General features: G+C 34.4%; 1 protein-coding gene across 9 annotated transcripts in view; it reads left to right on the top strand.

Annotated features, from left to right (window-relative positions):
* The window catches only part of GULP1 (GULP PTB domain containing engulfment adaptor 1), a 151461-nt gene that overhangs the window by 120705 nt on the left and 10419 nt on the right, over window positions 1-20337 (top strand). For 8 of the 9 annotated variants that reach the window (XM_084288899.1, XM_084288900.1, XM_084288905.1 and 5 more), the window contains 5 exons: window positions 762-899; window positions 2528-2644; window positions 3036-3128; window positions 11734-11958; window positions 14753-14891. In XM_084288899.1, the coding sequence (XP_084145025.1) occupies window positions 762-899; window positions 2528-2644; window positions 3036-3128; window positions 11734-11958; window positions 14753-14891 (712 nt within the window). The remainder of the gene's footprint in view (window positions 1-761; window positions 900-2527; window positions 2645-3035; window positions 3129-11733; window positions 11959-14752; window positions 14892-20337) is intronic. The other variant, XM_084288907.1, reaches the window with a different exon arrangement.

Here is a 20337-nt window from a genome sequence, read left to right as displayed (position 1 = left end):
GTCTTTGTTTATGAGTTAATTGCAATCTGGGAACCCAGTGCTGCACAGAAACTTTTTTTTCCGTAGATAATAGTTCACATCTAAACTGCATATTTTCCTTTAAAGTAAATACTGCTTTCCCATGTAATAAGCCAAATAAAATAAAATACCAAGAAGAGACTTGAAGAAAAACAACAATTTTTTTTTTGATTTTTATTTCAGTCTCATCAAGCTCTCTTAGCTGAAGAACATTGCAACTGCAACTTTTTAAGTAGCTTGTACGTGCTTTCTAGTGGAAAATGAGACACAGAGTCTACAATATGCAAATAGTAATGTTAAAAGCTATTTATATTACACCTTAAATAAGACATTACTTAGATTTCTACTTTATTTCTCAATGTCCTGTATCTAGATAATTCATTTTATTTTTGTTTTCTGCACTTACGGTAAAAAGGTAATGACTCATTTTAGTACAACTATTTTAGCAAAACCTGGGAGATGATGAAATCTGAAGATGGTTTGCATCTGGGTAAAGAACAAAGTGTTTTACGTAATCAGTCCCTGATCATGTTGCACAAGGACACAAAGCAACATAAAATAAAAAAGAAGTTTTCTAGAAAAAGTTCCTGCTTACATTCAATAAAAATGGTTAGACAAGATGAGTTTAACTTCTGTTATACTCTTACGTCTATTTCTTAGGCTCTCTCATATACAGAGATTTTCTGTATCCCAAGCAAGTATGCAAGCACTTCCTTGAAAATAATCTTTATTTTTACTTGCAGGAGGTTCAGCACAATTGCCAACTCCATAGGATATCATTTTGTGCTGATGATAAAACTGACAAGAGGATATTTACATTTATATGCAAAGACTCAGAATCAAATAAGCATCTGTGCTATGTATTTGACAGTGAAAAGTGTGTAAGTATGCAAGATTCTTGTTTGGAAGAATGTGGGTGCCAGTTATGGCATTTGCTTTTAAGATAAAGCAAGAATGGTTAACAAAGGCAAATTGCCTGCTTGCTCACTGGGTTCTCTTTGATATAACCTTTCTTATATAGTGCCTTGTAAATTAGATGCATTAATTTAAAGGAGAGTCTTTTTCTTTTTTGGTCTAAGATGGTTTTCTGGGACAATCCCTACTCCCCAGCTCAATATCCTATGCCAATGATGTGAAAAACTCTCAGAGAACAGAGTGCATCCCACCAAGCTTGAACTGTTTGCACAGCTGTTTTGCAGAGATTACTGCAACCCTGTGGTTGAGATATTGTCACAGGTTCTTCTGCTGATGTGTCTGCCTCAGCCTCTCTTTCTCAGTTTTTTGTAATTTTTTTATTACAGCAGTCTCCCCTCTCTGTCCTTCCTCCCTCCCCTTGCCACATCTGTCAAGTTTTTAGGGCCTTGATCCGCTACCAGAGAATTAGTTTCACCAACCACTGACATTCTCTCATGTCTGAGATAAAGCAGGGCAACTGCTCAGTAATGTGTAATAGCAGAAAATATATGTATATAAACTTCAGGATAGGAAATGAGCAAAATGATGTCTATTTGAAACGTGTCATGTGTTTTCCTTGGCAGAAAGTAATTAACAAAAAATACTGGAATCAACACCAAAAACAGATGCTTAGTTGTAGGGTGGGTTTTTTTGTTTGTTTTTTTTTTTTTTTTTTTTTTTTTTTTGTTATCTAGAGCCTCTCTTTCTGATTTGTTCTGCAGTAGCTAAGATATACAAAGAAAACACTAGGGAAATAATTTTTTATTTTTATTTTTTAGAAAAGAGTTGCATATTCACTTACATAGAATTGACATGTAATTATATATCATTCTATTATGTAGACATTGTTCAGAATTGCAGTACACATCTGTTCATTCCTCCTCCCATTTCTATCTTGTCTCTTTTACACACATTCCTGTGATTTTAAATTGGCCTTACAGTTTCTGCACACTGATGATGTTTGTCTTCCAAGCTAACCTTCCTTTTCCTCCTTCTGCCCTGATATTCCACTCACTGTACTTCTTCTCTTTCACTCTTTGTTCACTAGCACCCTCAGATTTCAAAGGATCCCACCTCAGCCCCCTTTCCAAGAAGATAACTAGGACTGCATACTCTCCGTATCCATTACACTGTTCTTTTACTAACTTAAACAGGTATTCTCTAAAGCAGTCCTGTTTAAGTTTTTTTTTGTTTCCTCAGTCTAATTTGCTTAAAATAGTTTCTTGTATTTTCTCTGTAAAGGTGGTTTTATTTTTGTTTCCCAGTTAAGAGAGAGGCATTAATTTCCCCTTCCTCTAGACCTGAGATCTTCACACACCTCTACTGAATGTCATGCAGATGGAGAAGAGGCTGGGATATTTTTATGTTGCTTTCATCATGCTTTCTGTACTTTGCCAAGGGGTTTTTGCCATGCTCCTTTCAGTGTGGATTTCATGATAGATGAAGCAAAACCTTTGAATGAGATACATTGTGTAAAGTATTTTGTGATCATCTGAAATGAAAGTAATTATAAAAATATTTTTAATGCACTACTTTCAATTTGTTTTATGTGAAGGCAGAAGAGATAACTTTAACAATAGGTCAAGCGTTTGACTTGGCTTACAGAAAATTTCTGGAATCCGGAGGAAAAGATGTTGAGACAAGAAAACAAATAGCAGGTTTACAGAAAAGAGTAAGTTTTGAACTATAATTTCTAAAGAGATAAAAGGAACATTCTGCTGTAATTATGTAATGTTTTCTGTGACAGCATTATTTTCATTCTCAGAATTTCATTTCATTCTCAGAATTTCAACAGATACTTTAAAACTAAATAAAGACCTGATAAGCATGAAACAATATTTTGTTCTTCCATCTTTTTGAAGTGACTAACAGAAATGAAATGTTGAAATATATAACAATCACATGTTCAGAGTTAATTATTTTTTGTAATCAGATAAGTGGCTAAGCATTACTTCTAAATTACCAAAACTCAGATAAAGCTTATTGTAAATGGACAAGTTTATAGATATTGTTGAAATGAATGAATATCCCAATAGCTGTTGCAATAACCACTTGCTTTGTAGATTCAAGAATTAGAAACTGAAAACACAGAACTGAAGAATAAAGTTCAGGATTTGGAAAATCAGTTGAGAATAACACAAGTACATGCATCTCCAGTAAGTACAAGAACATAACTCCTATATGTAACGCTATTCTAAATTTATAATCATCTGTGTTTAGATAATTATTAGTATCCATGCTGTTTCCAGTGATTATGATTAACACAAGTGATCATGTCACAAATCTGTAGAAACGTAGTACTGAAGTAACAGTAAGATTGTGACACAACAAAAGCGCAAATGGCGGTCTCAATACTTTGCAGTTCTTCAAGCGTCTTGTCACACCTATTTGTTGCTGCATAAAGACTGTAAATACTCCTTTGCAGATATCTAAGCACGCTAGCTAAGGATGAAGAACTCTGTTTTGAACGGAAAGCATCTGGTTTGAGAACACTGCTTTGTGTTTGTTTTTTTTTTTTTCTACAAACTTTCTGTCACAAGCATATCGTTACTTACACCTCTCACTTTCTGAATGACTTCTAAAAACTTTTGTCTGTCTTTCAAGGAGTCATTAGGGCCTCAGGAATTACCATGCCAGGTAAAAAGGATCACCTAAGGGTTCCTCAACAGTCAAAATTTCTAATGCTTGTTCTAGTTCCTATAGATGACAGAACTATTTTTAAATGACTGATTGACGGTGTCTTGTGTCTAGGCAGGACCCCTAAAAATGCAAGTTGCATTACAGATTGAGCCTAATGACTCTCCCATTCTTAAAAGCCTATTCTCCCTACACACTGTTAGGTAACTGTAGAAATAAATTGAGCTTCTTTATGTACTTATACTAAAATCTTAGAAAAAGACATACTGCTTTTAAGTTGTATACCTTGGGCCAACCTTTTCCCATCCTGAATTTGCACCATTTATCTTTAAATGGATGTTCAAAAATGTGGGCAATGTAAAAGTATGTTGATAGTGATGACAATTTTTCAGTAGTGTCTATAGGCTTCCTTGATATTGATTAGATGTTTGTTTACATGATGAAAAGTCAAGGTCACTTCATTTTCCTAAAGTCTATTTAGTAGAGAGAGCACAAATTATAAATATTTTGTGTAACTCCCACAGTTAAAACTGTTAATTATGGATGTCTTATCACTTATGAATTACTCAATAAAAGGAGATAAACTTTTTTCCCATATTCTACATTTAAAATCAATTTGGTAAAATATTCTATTTTCCTTAATTATAATTAAAGCTAATTTGTTTTATTTATGAATATAAATGAATTTTTAATTAAATTAAACAGACTCTGAAGTCTTTTATGATGGGCATGGTTCTCTTTCATTTAAATTAATAAACTAGGTAAATGCATGTAGCAAAAAATTAAAGAAACGTATTAATAATGACCAAGAAAAATATCCTGTAGTGTGTGTAGCATGCACTCATGTTTCTTTTCTCTTTTAATTCTGTAGTATCTTATCTGTTATTAAAGATGGAGTTAAGATGGAACAGCTATTTGTAAACTCTAGGTAGTGTTTTATTGATTTCTGTTGGCACAATGAATATGTATATTGCTTAAATATCACGCTACAACAAAATTATATATTAATTATTGATGATTACTAATATTGAAATATTAACCATTAATTTAAATTTTTTGAATTTTCTCATTACTAGAATTGCAGTAAGAGCCAACTAACAGCCTACTTAATATCTACTTTTCTTCCACAATTAAATAGTCTTAGATAAATTGTCTGGATAAATATTGGAATAATTTGCCCAGACGTGCTGAGGTATCTATACCCTTGGAGATATTCAAAACCTTGCTGGGCATGTTCCTCAGCAGCTCCGGTGAAATGCATCCTGCTGGATCAGGAGTTTGGATTAGATCACTTTCCAACCTATGTGATTTTTTGATGAGATGTGCACCCAACAATAAAAAGTAAACATCTTTAGGAAAATGTCTTTCTCAGATCGTATATAGAAACCTAGTCTTATCCACCAAACACTATCAACTTTTGTTCTTTACCAAGAGACATCATTCAAATAGGTCTGCTTTAAACTAGATTGTATCAATTAAATTAAAGCCATCAATTGTGCTAGCATATAAGTACATAGAGATACAACATGTAGGTTGAAAATCTTCATTGTAAGGAAGAAGCAGCATAAATATTACCAAGACTGAGTTTGATGAAGGAACCATAAGTCGGGATGCTTGGAAGGGCAGGAGATATGATTTGGTGATAAATATTTTGTCTTTTACTATGTGAGCAACAAGCATGTATGAAAGAAGGAAGTTATGAACATTTCATAGCACATTTCATTGTCTGTTATATTTTGCAATAAATCTTACACACTTAATTCACATCAACTATCATTTCATACATGACTTTGTAAAGCCCCAGCTCCTATTAGAAGAGAGCAGAAGTAGCTTAAGGATTTTTTTTCCCCCCTATGGACTGTATCAGTGCAGTTTACTGTTACTTTGTGTGCTGTGGTCTAGATCTGCTGTGCTCTACGGATCATTTAATGAGGGATGGCAAGTTTAAGCTCTCATACTTGATACCTACTCCGATAATATTACTTGTGCCATTAACTGGCATCACAGTAATTTCTAACAAAATGTTTAGTTTCCCTAGCCAGCTACAGATTGTTGTAAAGCTGGTTCTGTTTATGCTTAAATAATACCTTGGATTTTCTGACCTTATGCTTTATAGGTTGTTTTTGGTTGTTTGCACACTGCTTGAACTGTTTCTTAACGTTTACCAGATGTGCTGAAAAAGATTTCCTATCTTATATGTTGTTGACTGTGCTCTTCTTTTAGTGATTAATGTATGGTCTTGGAAGCACTTGGCAATCAGAAAGTGCTTTAGCTCTTTAGCAGTCAACATCAGCAACTTGATTAAACAAGCATATTCTTGCAGAAGCCCACGATGTTGCAAGGGGCTGTGATGACAGTTCCCAGAACATGACAAATATAAACATTCGAAATGTGTGTGCTACATCCTCTCCATCAATCCCCATCCCTATGGAAGGGAGCTGTAAGCTATGCAATCTAAGCAGATTCATTTTAGGCTGACAATGTGTGTGGTTTTCTTCTTCCACTTGAGGGAAGGCTTGGACTTCTAAGTACTTATTGCACCTGTAGCATGGAATAACGCAGTTACAGACACCAAGCGATGCCACTATCATGCTTTCTTTGTTAAACTATCTAGAATAGAATATCTTTCCCACTTGTCACTTGAAAACCGTTTCTTTCCATTGTGTCTACCTGCAGCACCAGTGTAGCATTCTTTACTCCTGTTGGTTCCTCTTGAAATTTATTCATTTTGGTTTCTTTAATTACTCCAGACACATTAGTTTTCCTGTTAATTTTTAATGAAATGAAGTAGGTGAAAAATACCTTTAGAAACTTGAAGTCCTACTCTCTTTGTATTATTTTACTGACCCTGGACACTGTTGCTAGAAAAAAAACAAACAAGCAAGCAAAAAGCCATTTTCTGCTTTTTCTGCCAGGGAGGCTAAAGCTCAGGTCTTCTGATTCCTAGATCATTTTCCAATAAAAAAAGATCAGATTTTGTCTTCTGATGGGACTTTGGTATCCAAAAGACAGAAACTGAGTTTATTCAAACTGTGGATGTATAAATTAATGTGTGTATAGGATTAAATAAATGACTGCACAGTTGAGAAAAAAAAATTAAAAAATGGTCTCAGTATGCTTTGGTTCTGAGCAGATGACTCTAGATCGTCATTTGAAATAAACTTTGCTAACTCATAATTTAAAATAGGCTTGGTAACTACGTATGAAGATGTACATAAAAGCTGTTTGCTGGAATTGTATTCAAGATCAAATATATTACTATGAAGACTAAAAATTCAGATAGTCTTTTACTTCCAAAGTATTTTAAAGATTTTCTTAGATATTTTTCTATAGTATCAAAGATGGTACTTTATGGTTTTTTTTATATCTGTGATGCTTCAGACCAAATTAGTAGTACCATTCTAGAGTGCAATATGTGATTTTACTGACAGATTTACCTCTCCAAAAGGAGTTGGTCATGTGATCATGTGTTGAATTCTTGAGTAATAATGTAGAACACTTCATCTGCAAAACATAATGCTAAAACTTTTTAATTTGCAGTTCTCTAATAACAAAACATGTCTAAATAATGCTATGCATAGTCACTCTTCCAAAAATTGTCAGTGGTCTAAAGAATAGAGGAAAATGCAAATAGTGAATTATAAGCTAAAGATTCACTGTGAACACAGAAATAAAAATATTTTTGAAGATTGATAACTTACATATGAGAGTGTTTTACCAGCTGAAGCATCCATGTTTGATTGTTTTAATTGTATTCTTTTTTAGGCAATGATAATGAAAAGAAATTGGTGTTTGTTGTTAGTTCTCAGTTGTTCCATTAAAAAAAAAATCCACTAATGAAAATTGTAAATTATGATGACAAGGTTTTAGAGAAAAAAGTGACTTTTCTTTCTAGAGTTCATATGTAGTCAAACTATAGGCTCTTTTGTGAAATACAAAAGGAAACCTAATCTAAAACTGCTTTCCTGATTCTTCTTGCTTCCTGCTTTGCAGGCCATGTAAGGATTTATTAGAGGACTTATTTTAAAATAATTCTGGCAGACTGAAATGGGTGCAAATTACATGCATAAAAAACGCAGTCATGTGCCCTTCACATTTCTGGAACACCTAAGCAGGTGTGAAGTGCTGACAGCAAGTAGGCTTCTGCTTTTGAGGGATATATCTGCTGTCAAAATTCTCAAGTTTCTTGATTGTTAGCATCACTAACAAAATGTTTGGCTGTTCTAAATCTAGACAAATGGCCAAAGTAACCTCAACCTGAGTTAGCTGCCTTTTCATACAGTTCATAAACTGTATGAGAAAATCAAACTTCTTTCTGAACCCATAAAAGAAGCCATTAAAAGCAGTGAGAAACTAAAAAATACAACCAAACAAACAAAAAAACCTATATCATATAACCAAAACTTAAAAATAAAATTGATTGTGAAAGTCAAACATCAAACTATCAATCTTCTGCATACTTTTTCTCCCTGGGTATTGTAGCTACTTAGATCTAAGGTTGTTTAGCAAGTTCAGTAAATAATAAACTGCTTAGTTTTTCTCCTCCTTTGGGGTTGATGTTTTTAAGTATGCTGGTCTTGCTGAAACTTTTACAAGCCAGACACTAAAATATCAACATATTTGTATTATGCAACAGAAACTGTCACTTTTTGTCGTATCCTGAATGAATCAGTGAAGGGCATACTGTTCAGTTGCCTTAGTATGGTTAGCTGCACTTACATGCGCCATGGGAAACGTTGGAAATGTTTCTCTTTTTTCTCACTCCCTTGCATGTAAAGCTAAAATTTCCATTACTTTTGTATCTGTGCTGTTTACTTTTCATCTGTTTTAGTGGTTTGGAAATACATTAATCACTGGTCTTTCTAGCGTTTGGTCTTGATTATGTGGGAACAATCTGATTTTCATTTTGTTATTTACTTATGATGAGGTTGCTTGAGTTTATATCAAAATAAGTCTTTGGATGCTGCTACTATGTATAAATCCAACTTTCAAAGATCAGTGCATCTCTGGGAGCACTAATTGATGTGACATGTTGTTGGTTTTGTTTGTTCTATTTGTGCTATTTATACTGTTGGTGTTATTTAGTGAACAGCCTGGGATAGCTGTACACAAGGCCTTGATGTGGGTTGTGGTTACGTACATACAGCACCAGCAGGTTTTATTTAGTAGACTGAACAGTAAAACACTGTAGGCCACTAAGGAACCTCTAATAAGATAAGAAATTGTTAATCTATTTTGGGCATGTCTGACACTTCTCAAATGTACCTTGAAGGCTTTCTCCTTGACCAATATGGTTAAGAAAAGAAAGTTAAGTTGGGATAATGTCCTAACACCAACTTTAGGCAGGAGAGAGAGAGAGAAAAAAAAAAAAAAAAAAAAAAAAAGATTATCCAGGATAAGAAATTTAAAGAGAGAAAAATCAAAGTCTTCTGAGTCTTCTGAAAAGGACTAATAGACTGCAACTATGAAAAGACTACAGACTATGTAATATGTAGGTGCCTGGTGAATACTTCTTACTGTGGTAGTGTTGCCAAAACCTCATTTATTTATTTTTTGCAAGTCCAGAGCATTAAAGATGTTGATTTATCAGACCTTTTTTTAATGTTTAGTAGTGAATTAGAGGAGCATGGGCCATCTGCACTTGTTGCCCTCATTTAATGTGTGTGTGAATTGTTTAAAAAAAAAAAAAAAAAGAGAGAGAGAGGAAAAAAAAACCCTGTATGCTTATTTCAGTTATTTCAGAAAACACTTTTGGAATGTGTCTAGGCACATCACTTGATTTATATTTCTGCTGAGAGTATCAAATGGGAATATGCTCATGTTTTTTCTTTCCCTATTTTCTACTCCTTCAATTTTATAATATTGTGTATCCAGTTCATTCATATTGTTTTGCTGATTTCCATCCTATATGCATTTTACTGCTTTCTATATGTTTTTGTGTTGTGGTTTTTTTTTTTTTTTTTTTTTGGTTATTTTTCATGTGATATACTTACTTTTGTAATGGAAACTATTCATTCTCTGTTTTGCATTCTAGGGAAATATTTTACTTCTTTAATTTGACTGTTTATATTTAGTATCTTCCAGTATTTATTTTTAAGAGTTCTATTTTTTCCGTGTATATGTATAGCAGCAAGTATTACATGGCAGTGGAAGAAAAATGCTTTCCAAGTCATCTGCTTGTAGCCTGGTAACACTCTTGAAAAAATAATAATAATAATAATAATATGGATATTTTTTCTTTTACTCATTACCATTCCAAATCCTCAGTTCTATAATTTCCAATACATTATTATTCTTTATAATTGCAATAAAAATATTTTTTTCTTATAAACTGCAGATTTTGAAATAGAGAATTTTGTGGTGTTTGTTAATGTTTTCCTAAGTATGGCATTGTTATTAAATTTGGATATCCAGGCCCTAAACCTGACTTTTGTATATGGAAAATGAAGCAAGCAACTAAGTTTCAGTTCAAAAGGATTTTAAATGTTCCATTTTATACATAATAATGGGAAGAAAGAAAAAAAAAAAAAAAGCTTAAAATCATTGATTAATTCCTGATCTTCTGGAGTTATGCAAACTTCTAATGAAATAAACACATCGTATCAGATATCTAACACTGTATAAAGAGAGTGAAAGTAGACTTAGACATTTTTGCTGCACGTATCTACCACTGCTTCATTCTGGGCAAGGGCAAGTCAGAGTGGTTTTATGCAAGGTACCTGTAGCACAGGCCCAGTTCCTGCCTTCCACGTGTGTAAACTCCTACTCTAGCCAAGAAGAAGCTCATATGCTCAGTTCCTTCTGTTAGGTTTCAAAGATGAATCTGTCCTTCTCTAAAACCTTGCTTTAATGATGCAAACCTGTTTTTGAGGTATGAATTAGAACTTGGCCCCAACAGAAGAGTTGGTTGGATATGGTTCTTAAATCAAATATTTGAAGACATTTTCCTTCTGCTTTTCTTTCTAGGATCAATCATAAAGGCTCTGTGTTTCTAATTTCATCTAGAAAAGATCCATTTCATTTGAAATCTGTTATGCATAGCAGATATTTCTAAGTCAGGCAAAATTTAAGGGACTTCTTTTTTAGTCAAAATGGGCAACACCTTCAGGTTGGCTTATATTCACAATGAATATTGCTGGAATGTGCACTTAAATACTCCATGTTCATGTGAGACAGCCAGCTTCAGGACCTTGTTCTGACCAGAACCTTGAAATTATCACTTTCGTCTTAGGTGGATGCTCTTTTGCCATCTGATATTGTGGTGTGACAGTTACTCATTTGCCTCTGTTAGAAGTTGTTCTGTGGGACTTCAGAGATCCAGAGAATCTTGAAACTGTCAACATTTTGATTTCTGCAGCAGCAAAGTGTTATTTAGTCCTGGATCCTCTGCTGCTGTTGTAGGGGAATGAGGATCCCTTTGTTTTGCAACAAAGGATCTCAGGTTTTGATTTACCTACTGAAAATCTTGTTCTCCAGGTTCAATGAGTTATTCATATGCACAGAAAAGATGGCAGTTGTTATTGTCCATAAATGTTTACATACATAAATTCTACAGATAAGGAAATGAAACAAAGTCTAGTATTGATATAAGCCTTAAAATTTGTGTGCCATTAACTTCTATTGAAAGAACATTTTAGTTGAATATTTATTATTTTTTCTATTAATATTTGTGGGATTTAAGTGGTAGGTGTTTCCTTGTATGTAGAACGAAAAGTCTGGCCTGTGTTAACCACCAGAGTAACTCTATTACTCTACACCAGAGATGTGCTTAACTGCTAATTTACACATGCATGTGTGAGATGTTGCTATTATGTTGGTGGATTTTGACATTTGTCAGTAAAGCTGACATGCCTACTTTTGAAAATATCCCTGTCTTCATTTTGTTTTGATGTGATTATCAAGGCACAGGTTGTCTTTGTTCCAGTTAACACTGGGCTACCTGTTGTTATGGTACATTTTTAGATTTTGTTTTAAAGTATTATTGAGTTTTGTAACATCACTATAGCACTGACCAGCAAGTTGCAGACAAACTCGTTTGAAGTATGAAATGTCTTTTTCATCTTTCCCTGACATTACCATGTTCAGTTCCTCAGAATGTTTTCTCTTTCTGTGATTTCTTTTCAGCTGCTGCACATAAAGTGTGATAATGATGAACATATGTTTCAAAGACCCTCTACTTTTTTCTGGTGTAACAATGAGGATTCACCTCCTTGTTTAGATATCTCTTCCATTACGCTTACTCCTAGGAGTTCTCCTGACTCTAGACTACCAGCTGGATTGTTAATTCCACCACCTTCAAAAAGTGGTCTTCCAAAGCCAACCAGTGAATACAGCTGCCCGAGACCTCGTGTAATCCTGCTGTGCAAAAGCTTTTTCTTTTTTTTTTTTTTTTTGGCTTTTCTGTGTTCTGTTGTGTATTAACTTGTGTTAAAAATTTCACATTTTGTACAGTGGTTAAAGGACAGAGCAGATGTATCTTGGATTCTCTAGCAATACTCTTAAAATATGGAATTTGCAAAGGCTTGCTCTTGTTTCTATGTAGCTTTTTCTCTCCCACACCCAAAACAAAATTATTATTTTTCCAACATTTTAAATTAGTCCATTAATGAATCTGCTATCTATCAATCTTCTGTTGAAATTATTATACTAAGAATAGCTATTCAAATCGAGCAATTCTGAAGGTCCAGTCTGAAGGGCTTTTTTCCTTCGTGAATTAATAGAAAAGTAGTTAGCAGTTATCTGCCTTTTAGTATACTTTATAAAAACTCTGTGCAAAATGAAGGGTAAAATTATTTTTAATTATAAGCAATGCTTTTTCATAGCAATATGCTAATAATCTCAACTTCTCTTCCATTTGCAAGTAACATTTGGCTGTATTTGGCAATCCATGGCTTTTTGCATGTGTTCACGAAATAAAAATGCTTCTTGTGCTTATAGGTATTTAAAACACACATTTCTTAAAATAGCTGACAGTTTTACTTAAACAAGTAGTATCAAAATGTCCGTCAACTTTAACAAAATGGCATATAGACAGAAATGTCGATATAAAGTTTGAGTTTTGCTGTTGTGTCAAAGAGGCTCATTTATGACTAAACATAAATACTGCTTATTTATCCACCTTCTATGCAGAAATAAACACTTAGCAAATAAGAAGAATCTACGTTAGTATTTACTGTTTCAGAGCCTTTCCAGGATTATCAGTGTTAATTGTAGATTAATATATGGCATGTACTTATGTATTAAACCGATCCCACCTTCCAAATGCAGACAAAACCTACCTACAATCGGATATGGTTTTGTTTGTATGATGAATGAGATATGAGACTCTGTATATTTACTTTGGGTCAGGCATATACATTGCCCTGCTTTGAGTCAGATCAGATGTCTTCCGATGATCTCCTTCAACACAAATTATACTGAATCTCTTACCATGCATGAAAGCACTAGGAGGCTAATGTAAGGTCCACGAATGCAGTAATAAGGGACGATTGTGTCTAAGGAATATTCACTGAAATCTTGTCATAATAAGTATTTGAAATTGCTATGCTATTTCTCATATTGAGGTCAGTAAGGGATCTGTGTATGTAAAAATCTTTAAAACTAGTTGTTTTAAGAAGCTCAACTCAGGTCTAACAGGGTATACAATAACAGAGGGAGTTCTTTTGTTTGTTTTTGTTTAAACAGGGAGGAAATACAAATAAAGCAACGTATGACAATGTGGCTTGCTTTTATGCTTGGCATTTCAGTATACCCAGTTAGAAATATTCCTGTTTTTTGGAAATATTGAACTGTTTTAGATCTCTCATTGTCCAAATTAAAAGTATGGATTCAAAACTCCTAGGAAATATGTAACGTAGGACCCCAGAGTCTAGTTTTCTTTTAGCACTGTACTGAGGAAGACCATGCATCAATATTCTTTCCTTCTCAGCAGCCACTGCAGCTTCCAGATGTAGTTCAAGGCAACCTATGGGCTTGGCTTAGAAATACGTGTAATGTGTCATGAGTGGGCAGCTGCAGTTGCTGCAGCAGAGACACTAAAGAAAGAAACATTGCAAAATAAGACTTAAGGCCATAAAATTCTCATGGACCAGCATTGCAAAAGACAACCCGTTTGGCAGGTTGTGGTATTCATGTGTTCTGAGAAGAAGAATCCATCTGACTTAATTTAATCTGCACTTAAAAATTTTCATGTGAATATTTTAGTCAAATTGAGTCTTATTTAAAAGTAGCAGATTTTCCTGGTGCACAGCAGTGTGTCATTCTCATCTGCAGAATGTAGGTTTTTGAGATGTCTAATTAATAACATTGACATTAGTTTTCCATATGCATTTTGCCTTCAGCCTGTCAACGTGAGTTTTAAACTATTTTGTCACCTGTTTTAGCATTCAGTATGCTTTGATTTGACTGTGCCTTATTTGTGTCCTGAATTAATGGACAGATGGCAGGAGGAATGAGTCATTAAAAAATAAATATGACTGTAGAGTGGTAGTTAATTGTCATGTTTGGGGTTTCTTTGCTTATCCAGTACTTTTTAGAAGCCTGCCAACCTTCTGTGCGTTATGAATTTAATTCCTTCTATTCTACATGAAGGATGAGAATTTTATTTTGGAAATCAATATTCACTGTAATTCGTGTCCAGGTTGCTACTTATCAAAAAATACATGTGAAGCTTTGATCACAGTGTTGTTTTTTTTTTTATCTCAAAAGGAAGAAATAGTAAAGAAGTAACACTGGGATTTTGTCTTCTAATTTTAGCTACTTGTTCTGTGCATTCAGAAATGTAGCGTATTGCTGTTGCCATGTTTCCTAAAGTGGGTCTTGTGAAAATAACTGTATTCATACTTCTGGAATATAGAACTGCTTATCACCAGCTTTTTCAGGTTTGACCATGATATATTCCTGGTTGTACAGGATTTACTGAAAATGGAAAAATTACAATTCTGCTTATGTATTGGGGAGTTTTAGCATGTCTGAGACTCTGAACTGCAAATGCCATTCGCTTGGTGTCAGGAGCTGTTTTGTGCATGCTGTTGTTTACTTTCAACTTTTTTGAAACTAGCTCTTATCTGCATGCTGAAAAATTTAGTGTTGTGATTTTTTTTCGTGTGAAATATTGCCCTAATATTTATTGTCCTTATTGTAGGCAGGCAGTGTGACACCTAAATCACCCTCCACTGACATCTTTGATATGGTTCCCTTTTCTCCCATATCCCCTCAATCATCAACACCTACTCGCAATGGTACACAGCCTCCTCCAGTACCCAGTAGATCTGCAGAGATCAGTAAGTTTTATGACAACTGACCTAATTTTTTCTTACATATTATTTATTTTTTTAATAAAGCTTCTGAAGAGGTTTGCATACATTTTGCTTGAAAAGCCAGGTATGTTTTTTTGTAAATCACGTTTGATAATGACATTTAATTTTTATACCATCTTCCCAGTCATTGATGTTGCTGCCAAGTTACCTTATAAACAAATGTATTTACATGCTGAAACTGTATGGGGACTGTAATTTGCCTTTTCTTTCAAAGTATGTTTCTCATAGTTAATTCAGAAAATATTTTGACTTCCCTTTAGTTCTTTCCTTGTCAAGCCACATTTGTAGCACCTAAAATCTATGTTTCTTGGGAAGATAGCAAGTGGAATAAGTATGGTGAATGATGATGCAGAAGAGAGTTTAAGAAATCCCTCAAGTTGTAGAGTCTTGGAATAATATTTTTAATACTGCATTTCATATATCGTCTACAACTTTGTTTTTCAGTTATAGTTGATGAACCAACATGAGTGGGAAATTCCTGAAAATCTCTAAAAGATGATTAATAATAGCAAATGTATTTTCCAAATGTTTGAAGGCCGTTAGATTAAGATTCTCAGCTTCACTGGAAGTCATTTAGGAGTCCACAGATTGTTTCTGAAAGCTTTGGGGACTTGGGGGAGGTGAGGGAGAGGGAAGCAAACATACAAACAGTGTTGGAGTTTGTAGGAATATCAGTCTGAAGGAGGTACTTCCTCTCATGCCTATTTTAGTATGGCTAAGGAACATTAATGTTACTGTCTGCCACCATACACCATATTTGAAGAGTTTCTATCCATCTTGGGGGATGTTGCTAGTACATAGAATTTTCAGGTATGAGTGCAAACTGCACAATTATAAAGATGCAGTGTGAAACTTCAGTCAGCGAGAATATTCCCCAAAAACTTATGTACACACCTTTCTTACAGAGATGTCACCCTCTGAAGAGATCTTGAGGGTGTGAATTTAATAATAAATAAACAAATCTCTTCTATTTAATCATATTTTATTATTTGAAACAAATTTGAGGTTTTTTAAAAGGCCTATTAACAGAATTAAAAAGTGTTAAAATAGTTCTTTCATAGTTTAGTAGAATACTAAACCAAAGTTTACTAGAAACAAAACTGCTATAGTAAGTTTTTTTTGTCTTTGTAAAGAACAGAAAAAAAGACGCCCTCCCCCCAACATTAACTGTTTTTGTGTTTTGTTGTTTTTTTTCCACAAAAATGCAAACTTCAGATATTGTCATAAAATTTATCTCAATATGCATATCCAAAATCAAAAGTAGTAGCTTGAATTGAATTATAAGACAAGATTATTTTAGCAGTTATCCTGCCCTGGTTCCACTTCAAGAAATTGTGGGTTTACATGGAAGTCAGCACCCAAAACTGAGTGTTCCTGAGTATTCCACCTGTGTGATTTTGTATTTCTTGATTCACTGGACTTTCTAATAGAGAAAATATGATAAATAACAATGTGCACTGTTTAAAAGTGCTGTGTTTATTTTACACTTGATTCATTTGCATTTAAATTAAGCTTACAGAGTTCAGAGATGTGGCAGGCAGTGCCACGTCATGTCAGCTCTCTGTTAATACTGCGTGCTCCTCTGTGTGCCGTGCTTCAGAGGGAGATTACAGAATGATATACTGTTCTGTGTATACTGTTGATCCCTGCTCTTTCAGTCTGTGTCCTGGTATATTATATGTTGCAAACTGTTGCGTTCATCAACTTAACGTCCTTTGGCATATGTCAAAAATGCACTTTGAAACAGAAGGAGATTTTATATTCAAACAAGGGCTTAGTGTCTTAGATGAGAAAGTTCAGATCCCTTAAGAACTTCATTCAAACTGTGTTATGTTGCAGTATTAATAATGTGTACAATAATGCATTGTTTTATATGTTATTGCTGCCAGTAGAGGCAGGCTGGCGTTTCTTTCTCCAGTACAAGACAGATAGGTGACAACCAAGATGAACCAAAGTTTTGAGTCTAATTTTCTGAGGTGGTCTTTTTGTGTTCTTATCTCTTTTTTCTTTGTCACAGCACTGGAGCATTTTTTTCCCATCATTTTTGATGAAATTATAGGATGGTTTTATTGTTTTTTATCATTTTTATAAATGACGTCTTTTGCTTTGATTAGTGCTCAGCAAGTAGTTCATGAAGCCTCAGATTGCAAATACTGGAAGAAGAGTACAGCACTGACCTTTTCTTGGAAAGGTTATCTCCAAATCATTTTGGCTTTTTTAAAAGGGAAAAGATTCTTGCAGTTTTTAATTCTTGTTCAGCAGTAGAGCAACATGGCTTCTCAGTAAATGTCTACACAGTAGTGGATATCTAAGTAATAGCAAATGGGTTTTGTTGTGTTTTGTTTTTCGACTATTTTAGAGGAGAAAAGTTCATGCTCTTTGGGAAGGAATTTGCAGATTGGTCATATATATGATATCTCTTTAGATAATAATTACAAAAGAGTGACTCTTTGAAAAACAAAAGACCTTTCCAGAATTGTGTTTCTACTCAAAATGTTTCTGAGAATTACTTCCTTTAATGCTGATTTTACAGTGACTGGCTTGCAGGCTAAACAGAAATATTGCAGCCCAATACAATAATTACTTAATTGAAGATTGACACATACTTAGTGCAACCAAAAATACAGTGTTAAACACCATACTGCTGCTTCCTCAGAGCATGGGGTAAGGGACTGCAAGTGTTCTTGTAAGTTATTGTGAAAAAATAATAAATTTGTGTATTTCTTGTTGGCACAGCATTATTGTCTTATCTCAGAGAAGAGTGAAGAGGAACATTCTGTTGAATTGTCCAACATTTATTTCACTCAAAGGCATCTGCAGTAATCCAAGGTCATAACTGGCAGATGTAGAAATCTGTTCCAAGACGCTATCTTTCCAGAGTCTGTCATGGTGGAGCCTTTTCTTTTATGGTGTAATAACTCCCTCTCTCTTTCAATCTCTCTCTCTCTCTCTCTCACACACACACACAAAGAAAAAGAAAAAGGAAAACAAACAAACAAAAAAAAGTAGCCTACAGCTAAGGGAAAGGTTTCCTGGACCTCACTACCTCAGCTTATTCCAAATACTTTCTTGGGTCCTTATCTTCAGTGTGATTAATTTTTGTCATCACAGCTGCTCCAGGACATCTGGGGAAACCACGTATCAGCATAACTCTGTATCTGGATGATAGCTAATGTAAAGAAGATTGGGATTCAAAATGCAGCAGAAAAGCCAAATATTTGTAGAGTTTTGTTTGCTTGGTTATTGCTAGATTGGTGTTTACCATGGACTGCAGGCTGCTACTCTCCAGTATTACTTGTTTCTTGTCCTGAATATCAGATCTTACTTACTTACAGAAACAAGAATTTATTACCTGTTCATGTCTTTCTGTGGTTTGAATTACGCATGTAAAATGTTAGCATTTCATGGTTTTGATTTTTTTTTTGTTGATTCCCAAGCAGTGAATTTATTTCTTCCCAAGAAGGAATGGGATTGGACAGAATGAGGGAAAGGAAATTGTGTGCTGTTTGAGGAGATTGTTTTCAAATGCTTACTGGTTGCTTTGTATTGGAGAAAGAAATGCCTATCTACACTACAATTATTTCGAAGAGTGTGTCGGGCAAGATATTCTTGTTATATTTAATATATTTTCATGCAAATACTGTAGCATGAAATAAAATACTGCTGGTTTCTCTAGTCTCTACTAAAAAGGAGCACAAAAGTGAAAAGCAGGGTGAATACTGGCAGAGAAGCTTATGGAGATCCCATACAACATCGGAGCCTCTGTAGTGACTAAATTCTAGTATTCATCCAGTTTCTACTTGTTCTTCAGGTTCTGTTCAAAAGAGAAATCCTGATGATGATATTGAAAGTATTTCATGGTGCATTATTTCTCCCTGACTCTTAGCAATGCGCTCTCTCATATAACACATAATCTTTAAAGGCAGAAAAGCAGTTGTACTATGCACTTTTACAGCCATTTCACTGAAATGGTTGTCAAATTGAGAGAGTTCCTGAACTATTTCACAGAAACTCAGCCAGGAAATACTTACCTATTTTTAATTTGATTACGTACAGTTTTAATATGTTTTAAGAAACTGTTTTCATCTTTTTTTTTAATCTGTTTTTAAAAATCTGTTTTAATAAATTACTTCCTGGATAACTTTAAAGTTGGCCTTGAATAACAATATGAATAAAATAATCCTTCACGTGAAGGCACGTTCCACTTAAGGAGCTAAAGCTTCTGCCATTCTCCTGCTAATTAGCTCAGTACTGTCATTAATAAAAGCACAATAATTAGGCATGAATGAGAAAATGTGCAGAATAATGTACAAAATATGTGCTTTCAAAAATAGTGATAAGGCCTTTCAGTCCTAAGAAATAAAAGTTGGGTCTTTCATAAATACATTCTTCGAATATTTGTGAAGGCTCAGTGTTGAAACTGGCTGCTTTTAGCTGTCTGAACACACACAGAACTGACAGTTCCTTTTTAGGGTAAAAAATAACCTATAAAAAAGAGAGGAGGGGAAAAAAATGGACTTAGATACTGAACAAATAGATTTATGAGACACATAGAGCATAATCGCTTTCTCCTCAGTAGAGGTTATTTTGAAAGTTAAAGCTGCTCCACATCTGAAGGTCACCAAGTAGGAGCATAAAAACATATAAGGACACTGGTTACACTGGAGCAGACCCATTTTGGATGTGAGAGAGACAAGGGTGAGGTAGATCCTATTTTTTACATTATATTATCCCAGTTGAAGTCTCTTTTTCATAAAGGTGGTCTGCCTTTGCCAGGAAAGACGGAAAGTCTAGATTTGGAGGGGGCTCAAGTGGGCTTTTGGAATAAGGTTCTCAGATCTGGGCCGTCTTCTGTTGCCATGTGACAATGTGTAGCTGCTAGAGGTGATTTTTAAGCATGTTATTAATCAAGATCCTGCTTGCTTCTGAACTTTATTATGGGAATAATGGTAGCTGCTAATTATTTAAAATATATGCATATATTTAAATATGCAGCATGGTAACACCAAATGATTTAGGTCAAAGCCCATGGACACTTGTGTGTACAATAAAATGTTGAAGAGCCTAGCCATGTAGAGGTCTAAAATTTGGACTCCATGGATGCCAAAATAATTACTTACATTTAGCCTATACGAGCATATATGCAGCCTTTTCAGCATTGTGACAACATGACTGGTAACACTGTGACGTGGATTTTGTGTCATGTTCTCAATTGTAGCTTCCACAGTTATGTTAAGGGTAAAATTTTAGGCTAAACCAGAAAATCAGCTATTAATTTCCAAGGTACTAATAGCCCTTTTCAGGCTTTTAAGGTAACACTGTTTGAAGTTAGGTAGTATGATTACCAGGTTTCTTGCTGGTCAAAAATGAAAGTCAGAATACAGGATAATGGTTTTAATATTTTCTCCAG

The sequence above is a fragment of the Netta rufina genome, assembly GCF_964035555.1.
Source record: "Netta rufina genome assembly, chromosome: 6".
NCBI lineage: Eukaryota > Metazoa > Chordata > Aves > Anseriformes > Anatidae > Netta > Netta rufina.
This window is presented reverse-complemented; position numbering and strand designations above follow the sequence as displayed.